An 18,511-nucleotide genomic window follows, 5' to 3' on the forward strand; every position below is an offset into this window, starting at 1 on the left:
TCCAAAACAGTTTTCCAGGATTCTGTAGCTTTGATATCTTGAGTGCTATAGACTCAAAATGAGTCTTTAACAGCTTCTGTAAGACTGTGTCTAACACAGATACCAATTCTTTTGTTTATGTGGTTATTGTTGTAATACTTCCAGGAGAAATTTGCTTCTTTGGTAGATAGGATTTACTTGGAAAAAAATGAAAATTCAAAAAGGAAATTAACTAAAACTCACAATCAGAAAAGTATTTCCTTCCAAACCTTAAATGAAGAAGGGTCTGTTGCTGATAAGTTATACACTGTTCTTTCTAGACTGCCAGAATCAGTCTTTCTCTCCCTTCTCTCCCTTCTCTCCCTCCCTCCCCCCCTCCCTCCCTCCCTCTCCCTCCCTCCACCTCATCCTTGAGGATGCTTTATTTCCATTTGGCTCAAGTCAGAAGTGGAATTTAACTTTTATTTCGATCTCCAAAATGTGGACTTACTAGAATTTATCCTTCTTTTAAAATATGTTCTATGCTTGTACTTTGGCCTTTTGCTTTGGCTCAACTATCATCTGTTTTTCTCTCTAATCTTCCTCTCACGACTTGCGTAATACTTGTATGTTTGAGGGCTCAAAGCTCATGTGAAATACCTCTGAGACATCAATATACACTCCCCTCTCTGAAGTTCTACATTAATGTATATATTAAGAGCAGCAGAATGGTCCACCTTCTTGGGTCAAGATAGGAGCTCTGGCATTTTCTGTGATCTTGTACTCCTTTTTTCTGACACTCAAGGACTTCTTAAGGGAGCTTATTTTAGCCATTAGCCATTGAGAAAATATCTTTTGAGAGAGAAGGAGAAATCAAATGTAGTACAGTGTTTGAGGAGTCAGGGTAGGGGGTATCTGGGAATTCTTTATGTTCTTACAACTCTTTAAGTCTGAAAGTATATATAAATATATATATTATATACAAGTAATATATATGTAATATATATAAATAATATATATAAATAATAAATATAAATATATATATATAATTTTAAAAGTAAGTGTATCTATCCTCATTTGCTCATTCATTGGTCTAGTCAGTAAGTAATTACTGAGCATGTATGATGTGCTGAGCACTGTTACGTGAGTAGCACAAGCTATGCTTCCTGCCCTCTTGAAACTTAGAATCACCAAGTAGTGCTGTTTGCTTCTACAATTATCATTCTGGTTAAAAATTACTAGGGGTGCCTGGGTGGCTCAGTCGGTTAAGTGTCCCAACTCTTGATCTCAGCTCAGGTCTTGATCTCACAGTTCGTGGGTTTGAGCCCTGTGTCAGGCTCTGTGCTGGCAGTTCAGAGCCTGCTTGGGATTCTCCCTCTCCCTCTCTCTGCCCCTCCCCATTCATGCGTGCATGCTGTCTCTTTCTCACTCTCAAAAATAAACAAAATAATTACTAAACATGTTATAGAAAATTCAGAGAGTATAGAAGGGGAAAGAAGAAAGCAAGTCACTACATACCTTACCACTGGGAGAAATTACACTTTACTGCTAATGTTCTATGTTTTATATCTCTTTTACAAAATGGACTCTATAGTGCTTTATATCCTACTTTTCCTTATTAGATTGTATTTTACGTATTTTCCCTGTAACTCAGTTTCAAAATATTATATTAAATAATAACAGTTTTTCATATGAATGTGCCATGATTTATTTAACCCATTCCTTTTGGACATTCAGGTGTTCTCTGCTTTGCCTTTTTTATTAGGTCAAACCTATTCTTATATTTTATTTTTTTATTAAAATTTCTTTTTACATTTATTTTTGAGAGAGTGAGATAGAGTGTGAGTGGGGGAGGGGCAGAGATAGAAGGAGACACAGCATCTGAAGCAGCCTCCAGGCTCTGAGCAAGCGGTCAGCACAGAGCCTGATATGGGGCTTGAACCCATGAACCGTGAGCTCATGACCTGAGCTGGAGTCAGACGCGCAACTGACTGAACCACCGAGGCGCCCCTATATTTTATTAATAAACTATTTCTTTCACAAATTACCTTCTTAGCCTTTACCCATTCTCCTGATAAGTTGGTTTTAATCAATTAATATTTAATCCTATTTATCATAGATTTTTAACAGTGCTCTTGGTTTTTCCATATAATTTATTGAACAGATGCTGATATTGAAATAAAATTGATAGACATAAATGTGTATAGTGGTCTTTTGCTTTATGAACATCTTAGTATTTGTCAAGCAAACAACCAAAAATGCTCTTCCTTAGCCTTTCCTGAAACACACTGGGTTATTAAACTACAAAAAACCTACTTTGTTGGAATACATTTCTTAGAAAACATTTTTAATTTTTTTTTAATGTTTATTTATTTTTGAGACAGAGCATGAACAGGGGAGGGTCAGAGAGAGAAGGAGACACATAATCTGAAGCAGGCTCCAGGCTCTGAGCTGTCAGCACAGAGCCCGACGAGGGGCTCGAACCCTCAGACCGTGAAATCATGACCTGAGCCGAAGTCGGACGCTTAACCGACTGAGCCACCCAGCTGCCCCTTAGAAAACATTTTTGATGGATAATTTTCTTGGGGAAAAGCCATCTTTTTGGAGATAAGTGCTCCTCCCCCACCCTGAGTGGGTGGCGCAGAACTGGGGGGGGAGGGTGCGCACTCACTCACCTGAGCTCCAGGTAGGGATGAGTCTGTGAATGTTTTGAGTTTGTGAATTTTTAAATTCTTTTAAAAGAACTCTTGGAGTGCCTGGGTGGCTTAGTCAGTTAAGCGTCTGACTCTTGTTTTCCCCTCAGGTCAAGATCTTGTGGGTTCTTTCTTCTCTCTCTGCCCCTCCCCTCCTCACACCATCTCTGTCTCTCTCAAAATAAATTAAAAAAAAAAACTTAAAAAAAAATTTAAAAAGAGCTCTTGTGCCTTCTCTCATTTGAACTTCTTTATAATGAACTGCCCCATCATCTCTCTTCATTTTATATACTATTTTTTAAATATCTTTTTCATTAACTCTTATCCAGGGCTGCTTGCTTGCTAGCTTCCCCCTACCCCATATGCGTATGTTAACTACTTTCATAACAAAAAGAAGCTATATTTAAAAGATGGTATTTGCCATCTTATTTTGTTTCGTTTACTTCCTTTTGGACTTGAGGGTAGGTCCTATGTCATACTCATTGTTGTATTCTTGGCATATCATATGCCCAATAAATTTTCCTCAGATGAGGGTTCTGCCTTTACTTCACAGGTGAGGTGGTGGAGGCTGATGATTTGGAGAAGGCTGAACAGTTGACACAGCTTTTTAGTGACAACAGGGCCAGGGCCTGAGCCAGTGGTTGCTTGTTTCATACCTGAATTCCTAGTCTTCTCACCATTTTGCCATCACCTTAGTTTGGTGACTTGTGTCTTGAGAGGCACAGAAATTTGGGTTTCTCATGGCCTTCTCCTCTATGCCCATGCTCCCTCACTCTTACACCCTGAGGTGCTAGCTCCTGGAGTCATGTGACAGTCTGCTGTTAACTGACATGCTTCTCCAGGCCACGTTCTCTGTGCTGCCATTGTAGCCATCCGTCTAAAATTTGTTACACCTGTGCTTTAAACACTCAGCCATTCTGCATCACCTATGAAGTAAAACCCAAATTGCTTCTTAAGGAGGCACTTATAAACCTACGTCCTTCTCAGCCTCCTTGCCTTCTCAGCCTCCTTGCCTTCTCAGCCTCCTTGCCTTCTCAGCCTCCTTGCCTTCTCAGCCTCCTTGCCTTCTCAGCCTCCTTGCCTTCTCAGCCTCCTTGCCTTCTCAGCCTCCTTGCCTTCTCAGCCTCCTTGCCTTCTCAGCCTCCTTGCCTTCTCAGCCTCCTTGCCTTCTCAGCCTCCTTGCCTTCTCAGCCTCCTTGCCTTCTCAGCCTCCTTGCCTTCTCAGCCTCCTTGCCTTCTCAGCCTCCTTGCCTTCCCAGCCTCCTTGCCTTCCCAGCCTCCTTGCCTTCCCAGCCTCCTTGCCTTCCCAGCCTCCTTGCCTTCCCAGCACCGCGTGTCGTTAAGCAGGGCTTCATGCGCTTCCCTCAATGCCTTTTGCTGCCTCTTGCCTTCCTGTATACCACCCTCAGTTCAGATGCTCGCAGCCCCTTTCTTTTTCTCTTGCCTATCCAGGTACGTTCCAGGTCAGCCTCCTTCATGTTCTCCTTCCTCACGGACTCCATCATCTGCCCTTTGTTGTTCCACATGTATCCCGTGCATAGTCAGAGTGTTCATCATATGGTGGTACAAATTTTTTTTTACATGCCTGTGCACGTATTTGACTGTAATCTCCTTGAGGGCAGCAACTATGTCTACCTGCTGTCTTCCCCCTCCCCTTTACCAACTATGAGTACCTACTATAGATTCCACACTGTGGGGTGGTAAGTGCTGGGGCTCTAGAGATGAGTAGGAAGTAGCTCTTGCCCTGAGGGAGCTGGATGGTTTAGTAGGGGAGAAAGAGGAGTGAATCAGTTATAATTCATTCAGGATGATACTTTACTTGCTAGACATGTAAGTTAGTCACAGATTGGGTGAACAGGGTGTGAACAGCTCAGAAACTCTTCCTTGGAAGATCAATGGACGTTTGTTTTCTTCTCTCTGTCCTTGGCACCTGATGTGGCACTGTTGCCTAGCAAATGGTGGGTGTATAATAATGTGAATTAAAGGAAGGGATGGAGGAGGGGTGATGCCATTCAGGAAAGAGGTGCAGGATATGGAGTCCCAAGAAGAGTTGAGATTGGAAAAGTGTGTCCTTTAGAAGTGAAAACAAAACCGTTGTTCTTCCAAAGTGTGTTATGTGGGTCACAAAAAAGGGTCAGCCTGAAGTGACCTTTCATTATAGGGTTGACCAGCCTCATCTGGGGCAAGTGAACAAACAGAATGCTATGGTAGGAGATCCCACCGGATACAGTCTCCTGCTGAAAACTCTAAAACTTATCCCAACATCAATTAGTATAACTTGGTATTTTCACTCTCCAGAAGACTCTAGCCCTTTCCTGGGAAGGACTCCCATTTCTCGCACCACCCCCCCCCCCCCCCCCCCCCCGCCACCCCACACCACCTGGATAGAGTTAAGGCTTTCCATTAATGGGAACAGAGTTTCCTCTCTCCCCTGCATCTCCCAGCTGATTGAGGCTGGCCTTCAAGGGGGAGGGCAAATGGTCTGTGGTTTTCTTGCTCTCTTTGCCTTCCGTCAAAAGCATAGATAGCGATGGCTGAATGATTTATATTTGACCTTTCAAGGAGCCATACGGAAGGCTGTGTAGGGTGTGGGGCTTGTGAATACTGTTTCTCTGCCTGCTGGGAAAACGTGCGCTCATGAGCTGCCTTGCTACACCATCAAGGCAACTGAGGGTGCTTCCTGCAGGAGCTGCATGGAACACAGGGCCGGCTCTGCCTGATCCTCACTCAGCCTTTGTTCTGTGGTTGACGGCATCGGGCTGTGCTCAGATGTTTTGGTCACAGCATTTGGGACAGGGAAGTAGGGTGAGAGTCCTGGGGAACCTGTTTCCCTGCCACATTGAGCTTAGAAAGTAGCAAAAATCGTATCTTTCTCTGTGTGCATATGAACTTTGTTTTGCACAAATTATGGCCTTTGACTTAGTAAAAACTTTGGGTTCTATTTACTTGGCTCAAATTAGAAGCTTTAAAGCTTGTTACTACAGATTTTAACATGTGCTTTTAAACATTGGCACCTAAACTCCTCTCTTAGGTAAGAGATTAAAGACCTGTGGAATTACATTATTCTTTTATAAAAATAGGGTTTTTACCCTTGTCAGTTTTTAACTGAGTCTGTGCAGTTGGCATTGATGGGTTTTGCCATTTGTTTCCATTGCTACCCCTCCTTTGCTATGATTCTTCACTTGAGATCTGGATTGCTACAATGTGTTTCCTTACAGTGGTAGTCCCCTCAACCCCAATCTTAGAAATTGCCTGCTTCTCCTGGTGCAGGTGACCATTCCTCAGCTGGATGTCAGGGGACCCCGCCCCGCCAAGCTGAGCACACCCTCCCTGTGTCCCCCGTTTCACTCTGCCTCTGAACAGCCTGTCCACCTGCTCTGTCATATTCACACTCCTGTAGCTGTTTCCTGGAATGCTGGCATTCCCTGGATGGAAGCTGTGCTTCCTGAATGAAGCTCCAGCAGCCTGGAAATACAGGATAAAATGGAATGAAACTTGGTCCAAAAAATTTCCAGTTAGGCCCAGAGGTAGGAGGCAGTAAAGTTTTCTACTGGAATCCCGCAATACTTATTCCGCACTAACTTGTTTATATATTTGCTGCATAGAAAACTTTAGTGACAAAAAGGAAATAAAAAAGAATAATTCACCCATCAACTCAACATTATTTGTTTTCATTTTTCTATGTATAGCCCAGTGGAGTGTATATACAAACATATATGTAGAGAGATAGTCTTAATGTTACACACTTATTTTTTTTCATTTATTTTTCAGTTTTATAATGGACAGTTGGAGAGCTGAGATTATGGCTTATGGTTCTTTTGTATCCTTCCGTTGCCAAGCACAGTCTTAGGCATGAAATGGGAACTTAATAGCTAGTTGATATTTTTAGGGTTTTGCAAGTTTTCTTTTTTTCATTTTTTAAAATGTTTATATTTTGAGAGAGCACAAGCAGAGAAGGGGCAGAGAGAGGGAACTAGAGGATCCCAAGCGGGCTCTGTGCTGACAGCAGCGAGCCTGATATAGGGCTCAGTCTCACAAACCGTGAGATCATGAACTGAGAGCCAAAGCCGTATGCTCAACTGACTGAGCCCCTCAGGTGCCCCTCTTTTTTCATATTTTAAATCTGTAGCCAATGGGGCGCCTGGGTGGCTCAGTCAGTTAAGCGTCCGACTTCGGCTCAGGTCACGATCTCGCGGTCCGCGGGTTCGAGCCCCGCGTCGGGCTCTGGGCTGATGGCTCAGAGCCTGGAGCCTGCTTCCGATTCTGTGTTTCCCTCTCTCTCTACCCCTCCCCTGTTCATGCTGTGTCTCTCTCTGTCTGAAAAATAAATAAACGTTAAAAAAAAAAAAATTTAAATCTGTAGCAGCCAATATTTATTTTATCCCAATTGACTTTTGTGTTCTTAAGAATATATGTTTCCTTCTTTTCCCATTTTTCTGTTCAACCTTTGGCATTTTGGATCATAACTGAGTGTCATATTGTTTGTGGGTGTGTTACCCTAGAAGTTTAAGGGTTTTCTCAGACCTTTTGTTTTCCTACAGTACTTCCATTCACAGAAACGTCAGTGTGCCTCCTCTTAAAGGTGCCATCTGTATCTTCTTTCTCTTTGGTTGTCCTAGAACTGTGCCTGAAATGTAATATTTGCTCAGTAAATGTTTTTGTTCATTTGAACTAAATGAAAGTTGTTTCAAACATGTATTACTTTTATAAAGTTATAAAAATCGTTCTCTTTTAAAAAAAAAAACAACCTTTTGTTTTGCTTGTTCATCCTATCTTAACGATATTCTTTTCAGTGGACTTAGTCTACAAGACATGAACAAATCCAGAACTTGGAACTTGTCCTATGGTTGTGTTTTCAATTGTGATCCTTTAGGAGATATGGTCATCATTTATCAGAAACTTGATACATTTAAGTAAAATACTAGTTTGATTAAATATCAGCTTGATTACATGAATTGGGGGTCCTTAAGACCATCAGGTGCAGTGATTTGCCAGGACTCAGTATGTGATCATGCTCATGGCTATGATTTGTTACAGCAAAGGATACAAAGCAAAAGAGCAAAGGGAAAAGATGGATGGGATGGAATCCAGGAAAAATTGGGCTAAAGTGACCAAAATTTTCTCCCAGTGGAGTTGCATGCTTAAATCTCTGGGCAATGAGTTTTGTTATCAGCTGGGAAGCTTGTTAGAGACACAGCACCCAGAGTTTTTGTTGGGGGCTGACCATGTATAGATACAATCTGCCTTGCACATAGCCAAATTCCAGACTCCCAGGGGAAAGCAGGTGTTCAGCATGAAACATACTCTTTGTATAAGCAGGGTAGGCACAGTGAGCCACTCTTACCAGTTCTAGGAATGCTGGGAATTCTCCCAAGTCAATTTCATAGACCCTAGCCAAAGGCCAGTCTTGTAAATAGGCCTCTCAAAGGATAGCAGTAGGCCTGCTCCCGTAACTCTTTTCTGTATGTACCATATGTTCTTCGATCACTTTCAATGCAGGGATTAGACTTTGTAAATCAGCTTTTATGTTCCGTATTTTTTGTAATTTAAAAATAATGTTGACAAACTTCTTTTTCTGCTATTCTAAAGGGCTTGAAAGCCTGGGGCAGTTCATGTTGTCTTCCATTTGTGCATTGGGGTCAGATTATCAGTGCCATATTGGTAACAGTGCTGAGTGATAAACTCTTTTCTGGAGAAAATTCCTTACAGAAGACCTTTCCCCCCAAATCTGGTGAAGATACACTCAGATAAGCACTGAGAAGTCGACTGCTCCTTCCTTTCCTCATCAGAAGGTGTAAATGTTCACAGAAGGAGAGGGTGAGGCAGGGCCTGTGGGCTTGTCTGAGAGGGGTCAGCTGGGCATGGAACTGGGTAGCGACTGTGAGAAGTATGTTAAAAATTGGCCCAACAAGAAATAATGAAAATGCCTTTAAAAATAACATCTGTTCACCTCCTCTATGAAGTAGCTTCTTTTTTGCCACCTTTCTTCACTGGATTGGTCTAGATCTAGGCTGGGCAGTGGGTGGAGCGTCTTAGTCCTAGACCAAATAATGCCCTCCTAGTGAGGAGTGAGTGGTTAAGGCCCACACAGCAGGCATTAGGTAGAGATGAATGGGGGATTCTTTGCATTTCTGCATTGAACACTGATGACTTACACGTTAATGAACTGGCCGTTTGTTCACCCAGTAAGTATAAATTAATCCTTTTTGTTTGCTTGTTTTAGTTTTGGCGAGTTGCCATGCTTGGTGTATTTTTAGCAGTGAATTCAACTCTTAAAACTTGCTCTTTAGGAGGAAAGAAGCACAGGGTAGACAAACGTAGGCGTTATAAGAGAGGTTTATCAGTAAAGTGCTTGGTAGTTCAGAAACATGTGGAGATTCATGTTTCACAGAACATACAGAACAAAAGTCAGATTCAAGTGACGCTTGTATGCTGGCGTTAATGCATTTATTCTTTCATTCAGTGTGCATAATATACCACGTCCCAGCTCGTGTGTGAGAGAGGGGCCTGATAGGACGGTGAACAAAAAAAATACATGGTTCTTGCTCAGTGGTCATCCAGTGTAGTAAGGGAAATCAGACAAATAAGGAATTGAAGCCCTGTGAAGAGAACAAGGTGCAATGAGAGATGATCATTTTTATTGTTTTTTAAATTTTTGCTTGAATTTCAGGTCCTTCTTCAATCTCCTTTATTAATAAAGGAAAATTATTTTGAATGCTTATTTACTTCTTTTAATGCTTTTCTCCCCTTCTCTATAGCCTATATAAAAGGTGGGTGGATCCTTAGGAAAGCCTGGAAGATTTACAATAAATGCTATCTGGACATCAATGCCCTCCAGGAGCTGTATCAGAAGAAGCTAACTGAAGAGCCCTTGACTTCTGATGCTGCAAATGATAATCACATTGTGGCTGAAGGGGTGTCTGAGGAGTCTCTAAACAGACTGAAAGGTGCTGTTAGCTTTGGATATGGCCTTTTTCACCTTTGCATATCCATGGTGCCCCCCAACCTGCTCAAAATCATCAACCTGCTGGGTTTTCCTGGAGACCGCCTGCAAGGGCTTTCTTCACTGATGTATGCAAGCGAAAGTAAGGACATGAAGGCCCCTTTAGCTACGTGAGTAGCTGTATTGCAATGCTTTGGTAGATAATATAGTGTTGAAAGTAAGTAAACGACAATCAAAGCCTTTAAAGGAAACTTCAGGTAAATTGGTTGGTTGACACGATGCCACGCCTTATGCCTTTTAACGCAATGCCGAGAACTGTGTCTTTGGTGGTGTTTATAAGCTGACTTTCTAGAGAGAGGACACTGTTCTTGACTCTCATGAATCCTGTATTTTAAGCAAGTAAAGCAACCACATTTTTCAACCGCAGATGATTTTATAAGCAGTTTCTGTGACCTTGACCAGAGTCACTGAGATTCATGACCCTGATTTTTGAATTTTTAAGGAATACGAATTTGATAACTTTCCTCTGATTCTGAAATTTTTATTATTACCTAGAGAATCCTGATATTGGGTCATTTTCTTTGATGATTCTGGTTGGTCCACTGGTCTCTCTCATGTGGCTTGGATATTTTGTGCTAGTCAACTAAATCGAGTCCTGTTAATCTGAGTCCTGTTAGTTGAAACTGAAATGACAGTTACTGAAACAGGAGAGTGTGGAGAGAAGCTGATAAAACTATCCAGAACGAGGATTCACCCATTCCTCCATCAGTTAAAAAACAATGTGGTTTTTTTTTTTCAGTCTGGTAAATATTCACCATTTGCAATTTGAGTAATTTTACACTAGATGCCCTTTGACATTTTTCAAAAAATGTTAATATCACAGAGACCGAGCTCTGTTTCTACTATCGATATTGAGGAATTTGGATATTCAGTCTTAATCAGTTGGTAGCTATTAAAAATATCATTAAATTTTCATTTCAAAGATATATTTGTTCCTCCCCAAAGTCATTAAATTACATAAACTGTGGTATTTTATTAATTTGATGTAATAGTTTTGTAACTTGTGATAATTTGTCTATATCTTAATATTTTCTGGAAAGAAATGAATTAGTAATGTAAATTTGTCTGATCTCCAGAAGAGAACTGGTTTTATAAACATGCTAGAAGCACACATTTACATAAAAATATTTGATGTGTTAGTGAAACATTTTTGTCTGTTCACTAAAGATCCTAACGAATCTGTTTTATTTACCTAGTTTATTTAACGTGTTATTTTTCTTGAAAGGAGGAGTATGAAATAAGGGAATTTTAAATGATTATTCTTCAAATTGAGCCTTCTCAAAGGCCAGAGAAAGAGCCCTTTTTCTGGTTCTCTCACTTACTTTAATACATTTTAGTAAAATTTGTGTCTGTGGTTCCCATATTTAAATTTGGATTCTGAGGCTTACACTCTAACTTTGTGAACACAGGAGAAAACTACATTTTTCTTTTGCAAAAAAGTAATGCCTTTATTATGAGGGGACAGTAAATTCATGGTAACCAGTTCGTCTTTCTAATTTGTGTGCTGATGAGTGAAGTGTAGAAATCAGAGCTTTATCTCAGTCCATACCTTCAGAGAGCCATCTGGAAGCCTCAGCAGAGCTAAATGCTTTTAGCCTATTATTCTCCTCTCACCTGATGGGCATATGCTGATGTATAAGCTGCGCCAAAGTTAGTTTTCCAAATATTGGTAAGATTAAAATGGGGGAAAATACTCTGATTTACTTATTCAAAGACTTTTGGAAGGAGTGTGTATTAGAAGAGCACGTACTGAGTTTTGACAAAGTAGAAACGCTGTAAGAAAAGCCTTGCTCAATCTTTCTCTCCCTCTTCCTTTAGATTAGCTCTGCTCTGGTATCATACTGTGGTCCGCCCATTTTTTGCCTTGGATGGCAGTGATAACAAAGCAGGCCTGGATGAAGCGAAGGAAATTCTTCTCAAAAAAGAAGCTGCTTATCCAAATTCTTCCCTCTTCATGTTTTTCAAGGGACGTATACAACGATTAGAGGTACTGTGCCTTCCTCATATTTTTAAATAAAGCCTTCTGTGGATCAAATCTGTAATTCTCACTCCGTGCTAGCATCAAAAGGAGGCAAATGCCATTGGGCGAAGGAACGTTTTGTTCTTGTGCTTTTCAGTTGCATCGTTGCTACAAAAGCCTCTTCCAGGAACCCAGGATGTTAGTCAGTAACCTTCTGTTTCAGGAGGTGGGAGAGGCAGGGGTGACGAGATTGGTGTACTCTAAGCCAGAGGCATAGGAACATTAGCAAACGTCTCAGTTGAAGAACACAATATACGATTATTTTTTTTCCTTTTCTGGAGTTACTAATAATCTGTTTCTAAATTTTCATCTTGGTTAACAATTGATTTATACACGTTATTGCCTGAAATGTCAAGGACACCATCAGCTTTGAAACGGTAGTAGCTTTTATTACTTTTTCATGGGCTTCATTTGGCCAAGCCCTGTGCCAGGCGCTTTATACAGGATACCCATTTAATCCTGAGTAACCCTATGACATAGACACAAAGTCACCTCTTTTTTTTTTTTTTTTTTTAAGTTTATTTATTTTTGAGAGAGAGCGAGCGAGCGCATGAGTGGGGAGTGGGGCAGAGAGAGAATCCCTAGCTGTCAGAACGGAGCCTGCTGTGGGGCTTAAACTCACTAACCATGAGATCATAACCTGAGCCAAAACCAAGAGTCAGATGCTTAACCAACTGAACCACCCAGGTGCCTCTGCACCTCTCCCCCTTCCCCCCTCCCCAATCTGCTTGCTTGGGGACATGAAGATTTGAAGAAAAAGAAAAGTATAAGAAAAAAATCATATGAAAGAAGGTGGCTGTTATGCCAGGTGCACCAACAGCTAATAGAGATTCTAACAACCTCCATCTTCCAGTTAACCGGGTGCCCGGCAGCAACACAGTTAATTCTAGTCGTCAGCCTCCTGCAAACCCGCTGTGAGTGCTTTTGAAGATTTTTGCTCACGAAGAAGGCTTTTGTGAGCGTTTGTGAGTGCAGGGATGATTTGTTTACTGATATTTTTTGTTGGCAACTGATTGTATATTGTTTCGTTTCCCTCGTGAGGTGCCTCCTTAAATCTGAGGACTCCTCATCTTTACATATGGAAGTTGTATTTTAGAGATAGTACTGATAATTTATAATTGGAACCTAGTACATACAGAAAGCACAGCAGGATCTGAATTATTTAAACCTGTGTCTGAATTGTTTTTTTCTCATTATCTTGCGACTGTTTTTCTTTGCATTCAGGCTCATAAGCGTTCAGTTATGTTTCTCCTTTTTCTTGCTGTCTTAGCAACATAGTTGTGATCAGTTTCTTATGCAGTCTGCTCTTTTGGTTAGTGTTCTTTTAAGCTCAGCGTTATGGTCTTACGTGTAGGGAAGGATGTTCAGTTTATTAAAGTTTCTGTGCTCCCTTGGGTTTGTGCAAGAGGAAATAACCTATATAAGGAAATTTTAAATCGACGAAGCCTTCTCACCGCAGTGACCATTTCTGAAATGAGAGTTGCGTTACAAGGTCAGTGCTTCCTTAAATGTCCAATTCTTAAAGGGCAGGCATTACTCATTTTGAATAACTGAACATGTTGATACTAGGTTCAGTGTTGAACAGATTTGCTGCCTGGGACGAGAGCCTGAATTTATAATTATGTGCAACACAGCATAAGGCACCTTAGCATTGGGCATTTATTAGAATTCTCTCTTTACTCCCCACGTTAAATGAATGCTCTAAATTGGGTCTTAAAGGTGTCAAATAGAAATGTAAAACAAGGGTTTGTATCTTAAGCTTGCCATTTTAATTTTTTATTTTCAAACAAAAATGCCTAACTTTTAGCTAAACTGGTAACTCCCCCCCCCCCCCCCCCCGCCAATACTTAATTTGGCATGGTTTTAGTTTGTGCCACAATTCGTTCCTATTAGGGACTGAGTGGATGCTAGAAGCAAGTGGTTATTCACTACTGTTGGGATGATTATAGCAATGAGGAGGCCATAGTGTCGTCAGAGGACCCTTCTGAATACAGTATGGGGAGGTACACAGTTGGCATTATGGTTCTTAGCAGGCATTCGGGCTCTTTCGGGGGTGGGGGGGGGGTGGAGAATTGTCATCTGGTGTGGGTGGTGGATATTAGGACTACTTCACCGTGAGGCAGCTTGCTTACCGGACTGATCCTTGGTTTTCAGAAAAAAGACTAAAAGATATGTTTCTGCCTCTGATTAGTGAGCTGTAGCGTCAGGGCCAAGGGGATGTGCCGGTTTTTCTGTTTGGCCCTTCCCAAGGGCCCAGAAGGAAGGATTTGGGGGATTCCGAGGTAACTTGGACTATTAATGGTATTCTCCCAGTGCCCAGACACAAGCATTTCATTTACCTTCCCAAGTGACCATGAGGAAGCTGGTTGGGGTAGGGTTGGGGGCACGGACTCCTTTGTTTGCAGATGTGGGACTGCCCAGAGGGGCTGCTACAGCTCCTGTCAGAGGCTTTTGTAAGGCCTCTAAGGCCTCAAACCGGTTTATGGAAACACAGGCCGATGACAAATGTGCTTGCAAAGAACATGTTGGGTTTTTTTTGTTTGTTTGTTTTTGTTTTTTTTTAATTTTTAGTAAGCATTTAGGTTAGGGATAGGACCCCTGAGATCTTTTTGTCAACAAACACTCAGAGAACATGGTGTGCGAGCTTTAACCTCCCAGATGCAGCATATGACACTCAGTTTCTTCAGTGAGTCAGTCTACATAATTGGAACAGCTGCTTTTGTGTCAGCTTGCTGTCCTACAGGGTGACTAGCTCAGTATGTGCTGGTTAGTTTATTTTCTGTACGCATTCTTTTCAAATCCTGTGCCCTTGCTCACTTTCTGTTTAATTTCATGAACAACTTTTTACATCCTCTGGGACAATTTGGAATCTGTCTGGGAGGATGTTTTTTGTCAAAGCCACCCCATCCTGTCACTTGATAACCCTTGCCATGGTGGTTTTGTTATTTCCTGTTGTTAGGGCCCAACTTGACCTAGCAGGTGGTCAAGTGAGGTGGTTATGTGAGGTGCATTTGCACCCCAGGATGGAGCATACCCTGTGCTAAAGGTACTGCTGCTAAAGCACGAGTCTCTGCAGAGAGAATTTTGTCTCTTTACTGCCTTGGCTTCTCCCCACTGTATGTTTGTATACTCCCACCTCCTACCTTTCCACCCTCTTGTGTTCTCATTACCTGTCCAGTTCCTGTTGACCTCTCCCGTGTGACTTGTCATGTTGCTGGAAGGCATAACTGGGTTCCTGTGGTACTTAGCATGGGATAAACGGTATATAACTAGCGTGTGATGGGTTTTATTCTTACTGAGGCTTAAGCCTGGGAAGTAGGGTTATCAAATTTCTTACTTTTTTTTCTTTTTAAGAGGAAAAAAAACGTTTTGGTGTCGGTAAAAGCCAACCCACGATTGGCAAAGTGGGTGGCATGTAGCTAGCGGGGCGACAGGTCCTACACAATACCTATATATTTACCTATATTTCCCCGATTCTCCATACTGCAAGCAGCTATTAGGGACATGGTCCCAGATGTTGTATAGGAATCTCAATTTTAAAATGTGAATTTATATAGTTTTGAATTTTTGTACTTCCATGAGTTTTTACCCAGATAAACCAGGTATGGTACTGATAAGTCCATTAAGTATACAAGTGATTAATGAGTATTTTTTTTTTTTTTTGGTTGTTTAAAAAGTTATCAGGGACAAGCCTACATTTTAATCACTTATTTTTATTTCTCTCTGATCCTCTTTTTTTCCCTGTAAATAATACAGATTTCTTCCCTTCAGTTTTAACCATCTACTTCGTATGTAATATATACATGTATTTGGTTTTACATGCATACTCTTTGATTACACACTTTATATCATGTGACTGTTTAGTGATCAAACTAAGTTGTAATACCTAAACTAATGAAAGTTGATAAACATTCTAATGAGGTTGTTATTATGCACGCATTTTGAGAACTCTTATTTTGAAACTGTTTTCTAAGCTGAGACTCCTACTTTTTGAATAGATGAGTCCATTGATCAATGAGACTGATTTCTTTGTTAAGAAAAAGCTGGTTATCAAAGACTGCCTGCTTCTCTTGTGTGGCATGTAAACCTATTTCTGAAACCAGTTCTGAAAAAGAAGATGCAAAATGTCTTCACGATTAGAGTAAGAGGTTATCCTCCTAAGGAGGGTGCAGAATCAGATATTTAAATTCTGATGTGCTGGTTGGAGAAGTACAGCTCTAAAGAAATGAATTGAATAAATGAGGTAAAATGCAGCTGGATTGAAATGATGTCTCTGTGGGGCACCTGTGTGGCTCAGTTGGTTAAGCGTCCGACTTCGGCTCAGGTCATGATGTCGCGGTTTGTGGGATTGGGCCCTGCGTCAGGCTCTGTGCTGACAGTTCAGAGCCTGGAGCCTGCTTCATAATCTGTCTCCCTCTCTCTCTGCCCCTCCCTGGCTCATTCTCTTCCTCTCTCTCTCAAAAATAAATAAGAACATTAAATTTTTTAAAAAAGAAATGAAGTCCCTGCAAACCATAAAAGACTTTTAAATAAAGAGAACAAACTGAGGGTTGAGGCAAGGGTGTTGTGTGGGTGAGATGGGCTAAATAGGTGATGGGCATTAAGGAGGGCACTTGTTGGGATGAACACTGGGTGTTCTGTGTAAGTGATGAATCACTAAATTCTATTCCTGAAATCATTATTATGCTATATGTTAACCAACTTGGATTTAAATTAAAAAAAAAAATATTGTAGCCATGGGGAAAAAACAAAGAAATTAAGTCTCTGCTTATGGCAGGGGGTACCCAGATCAACAGGCATGAGCCCCTGTGCTCCTCAGGCTCAACCTGGGCCCCACTTGACTGTAGGTGCCACTCAGACAATTAGCCATTACAGTACTGCTTCACAAGGACAAAGGGAAGGAAGTTTGTCCAAGGCCTGGAGACCACACTGAAAAAGTTACAATGAACTTTACCTTTCATATGTGTGTGAATGTCCCCTGATCATCTCCTCTTTCTCTGACTTGAAGCTGCCTTGTTTTTTCTGGCAAACGCTGCCCCCTCACTACAGTCTGCTCCCCTGTTTTGTACTTCCCCTCCCGCCCCTCCTCTTCCTTCTGAGAATGATAGGATGTGGTTTCTTTACCCTGAACAGTGTCTGTAGGGACTTGCTTTGACGGTTGACCTTCGCTTCACCATGTTCATGTCACCCCCCGTCCCATCTCCTTCTCAGGCAGTCAGAGTTTTCTCATCCTTATTTTCTACTAGCTGTGAAGTTCTGGGTGAAAGGCTTGGACACATCTACACCAGCATGTGTTCTGTCTGGGGACTTGCTTTCTGCTCATTATTTTAGGTGACTTCAGTTGTCTGAGGTACCTTTTAAAAATTGTAGTGCTTCTGTCTGTATTTTTATTAAGATGAAAGGACATTTTTCACTGGTGTTCCCCGGAGTAAGTGGGAGGGCTGTGTTGCTTTTTAGCCCACCAGTTCATGATTGGGACAGGGACAGAAAAGTGGAGGTCAATCCCTTTGGTGGTGAATTTATCAGCTAGAGAAAAGAGATGGGAGGCCTGCAGGGGTCATGGAGAGCAGAGGCCAGGTGGAAGTGGCAAGCACCACAGAGGGTCTTTGCCTGAGCTCTCTTCTCTCGGGCATGTTGACATTAGTAGAGCTGTTTGGTAGCAGTGTTCTTTGCATCTGTCAAAGAGCAAGCCTGCCTCATGTATTTGAACAGCATGCCTTGCCGGCATGATGTAATGTTGTTATTTATAGCATCAGGAAAAAGGCAATGCAGGAAGAGAAATAATTCCCTGAAGTTCTGTTCATTGTAGTCTTCTCTTCACCATCCTACAAGGTTCTCTTTATCACTTCAGGCGCCAAAAAAAATAGGGTTGCCATTTATTCTTAGAAGAACACAAAATGAGAGATTGGTTCAAGCTGGTATGGGAGAGAGGGGGGATATATTTGTCTCCACTTTCCAGTGAGATAAACATGTATCATGTGGTTTAATAACTCTGTGCACTTTAAAATAAGAGGGTAGTAACCCAAATTGCTAATAGGTTAAATACATTTGCTCTTCTTTCAGCTCCATCATTACAGGCTGTTGGGCTGACAAGCAAGTAGAAGGTTAATGATTTTTATCCCTAAGCTCACGAAGTGTGCGTAAGAGGATGAGCTTTCCCTTGCCTGCATTAGCCCTGGTCCTAGGGGTAGGAGTTCAGTGCACAGTCTGTTGTTAGGTGTCCTTGATAACAGAATTGCTAAACCGATTCAGCTACTCAGCAGTATTAATGCTGAATCACAGATAATAAGTGGGTTGTCACTCATGTCCTCTTGTGTGCTAAAGGTGACAAGGAAGACCTCTCCTTTTAAAACATATACATAATAGTTTAAGATGTTAGGGCACTTGGGTGTCTCAGTCGGGTAAGGCTCAAGTCATGATCTCCTGGTCCATGGGTTGGAGCTCTGCGTCAGGCTCTGTGCTGACAGCTTGGAGCCTGGAGCCTGCTTTGGATTCTCTGCTCCTACCCCGCTCCTGTTCTGTCTCTAAAAATAAATAAAGGTTAAAAAAAAAAAAAAGATGTTAGGCAACTCTGTAAAAATAACCCAGTGATACTTACGTTATAAGCTGTTTTGCTTCCAGTTATTTTGTGATCTTTAGTACACACATGAGACTTGATGCAGTTTTGTTTATAAATCTTCCATATTTTAACATGTTTTTATAAGTAATTGGCATGCAGAATATTTAGATTTCCATTTTGTTAATAATTTGACATTTCCTTTCGTTGGGAAACTGTTGGGATATTTGATTATTGTTGTTTCTCTATTTACCAGTATCTTACTCTCATAGTGCTGCAGT

The 18,511-nt window shown here is 41.4% G+C and overlaps 1 protein-coding gene across 1 annotated transcript in view; it reads left to right on the forward strand.

Annotated features, from left to right (window-relative positions):
- TTC39C (tetratricopeptide repeat domain 39C) overlaps window positions 1-18,511 on the forward strand; it is a 106,348-nt gene that overhangs the window by 50,616 nt on the left and 37,221 nt on the right. The window contains exons 5-6 of the mRNA XM_060613472.3: window positions 9,410-9,764; window positions 11,473-11,641. Of these exons, the coding sequence (XP_060469455.1) occupies window positions 9,410-9,764; window positions 11,473-11,641 (524 nt within the window). The remainder of the gene's footprint in view (window positions 1-9,409; window positions 9,765-11,472; window positions 11,642-18,511) is intronic.

This window comes from Panthera onca, chromosome D3 (genome assembly GCF_046562875.1).
Source record: "Panthera onca isolate mPanOnc1 chromosome D3, mPanOnc1 haplotype 2, whole genome shotgun sequence".
Classification (NCBI taxonomy): Eukaryota; Metazoa; Chordata; class Mammalia; order Carnivora; family Felidae; genus Panthera; species Panthera onca.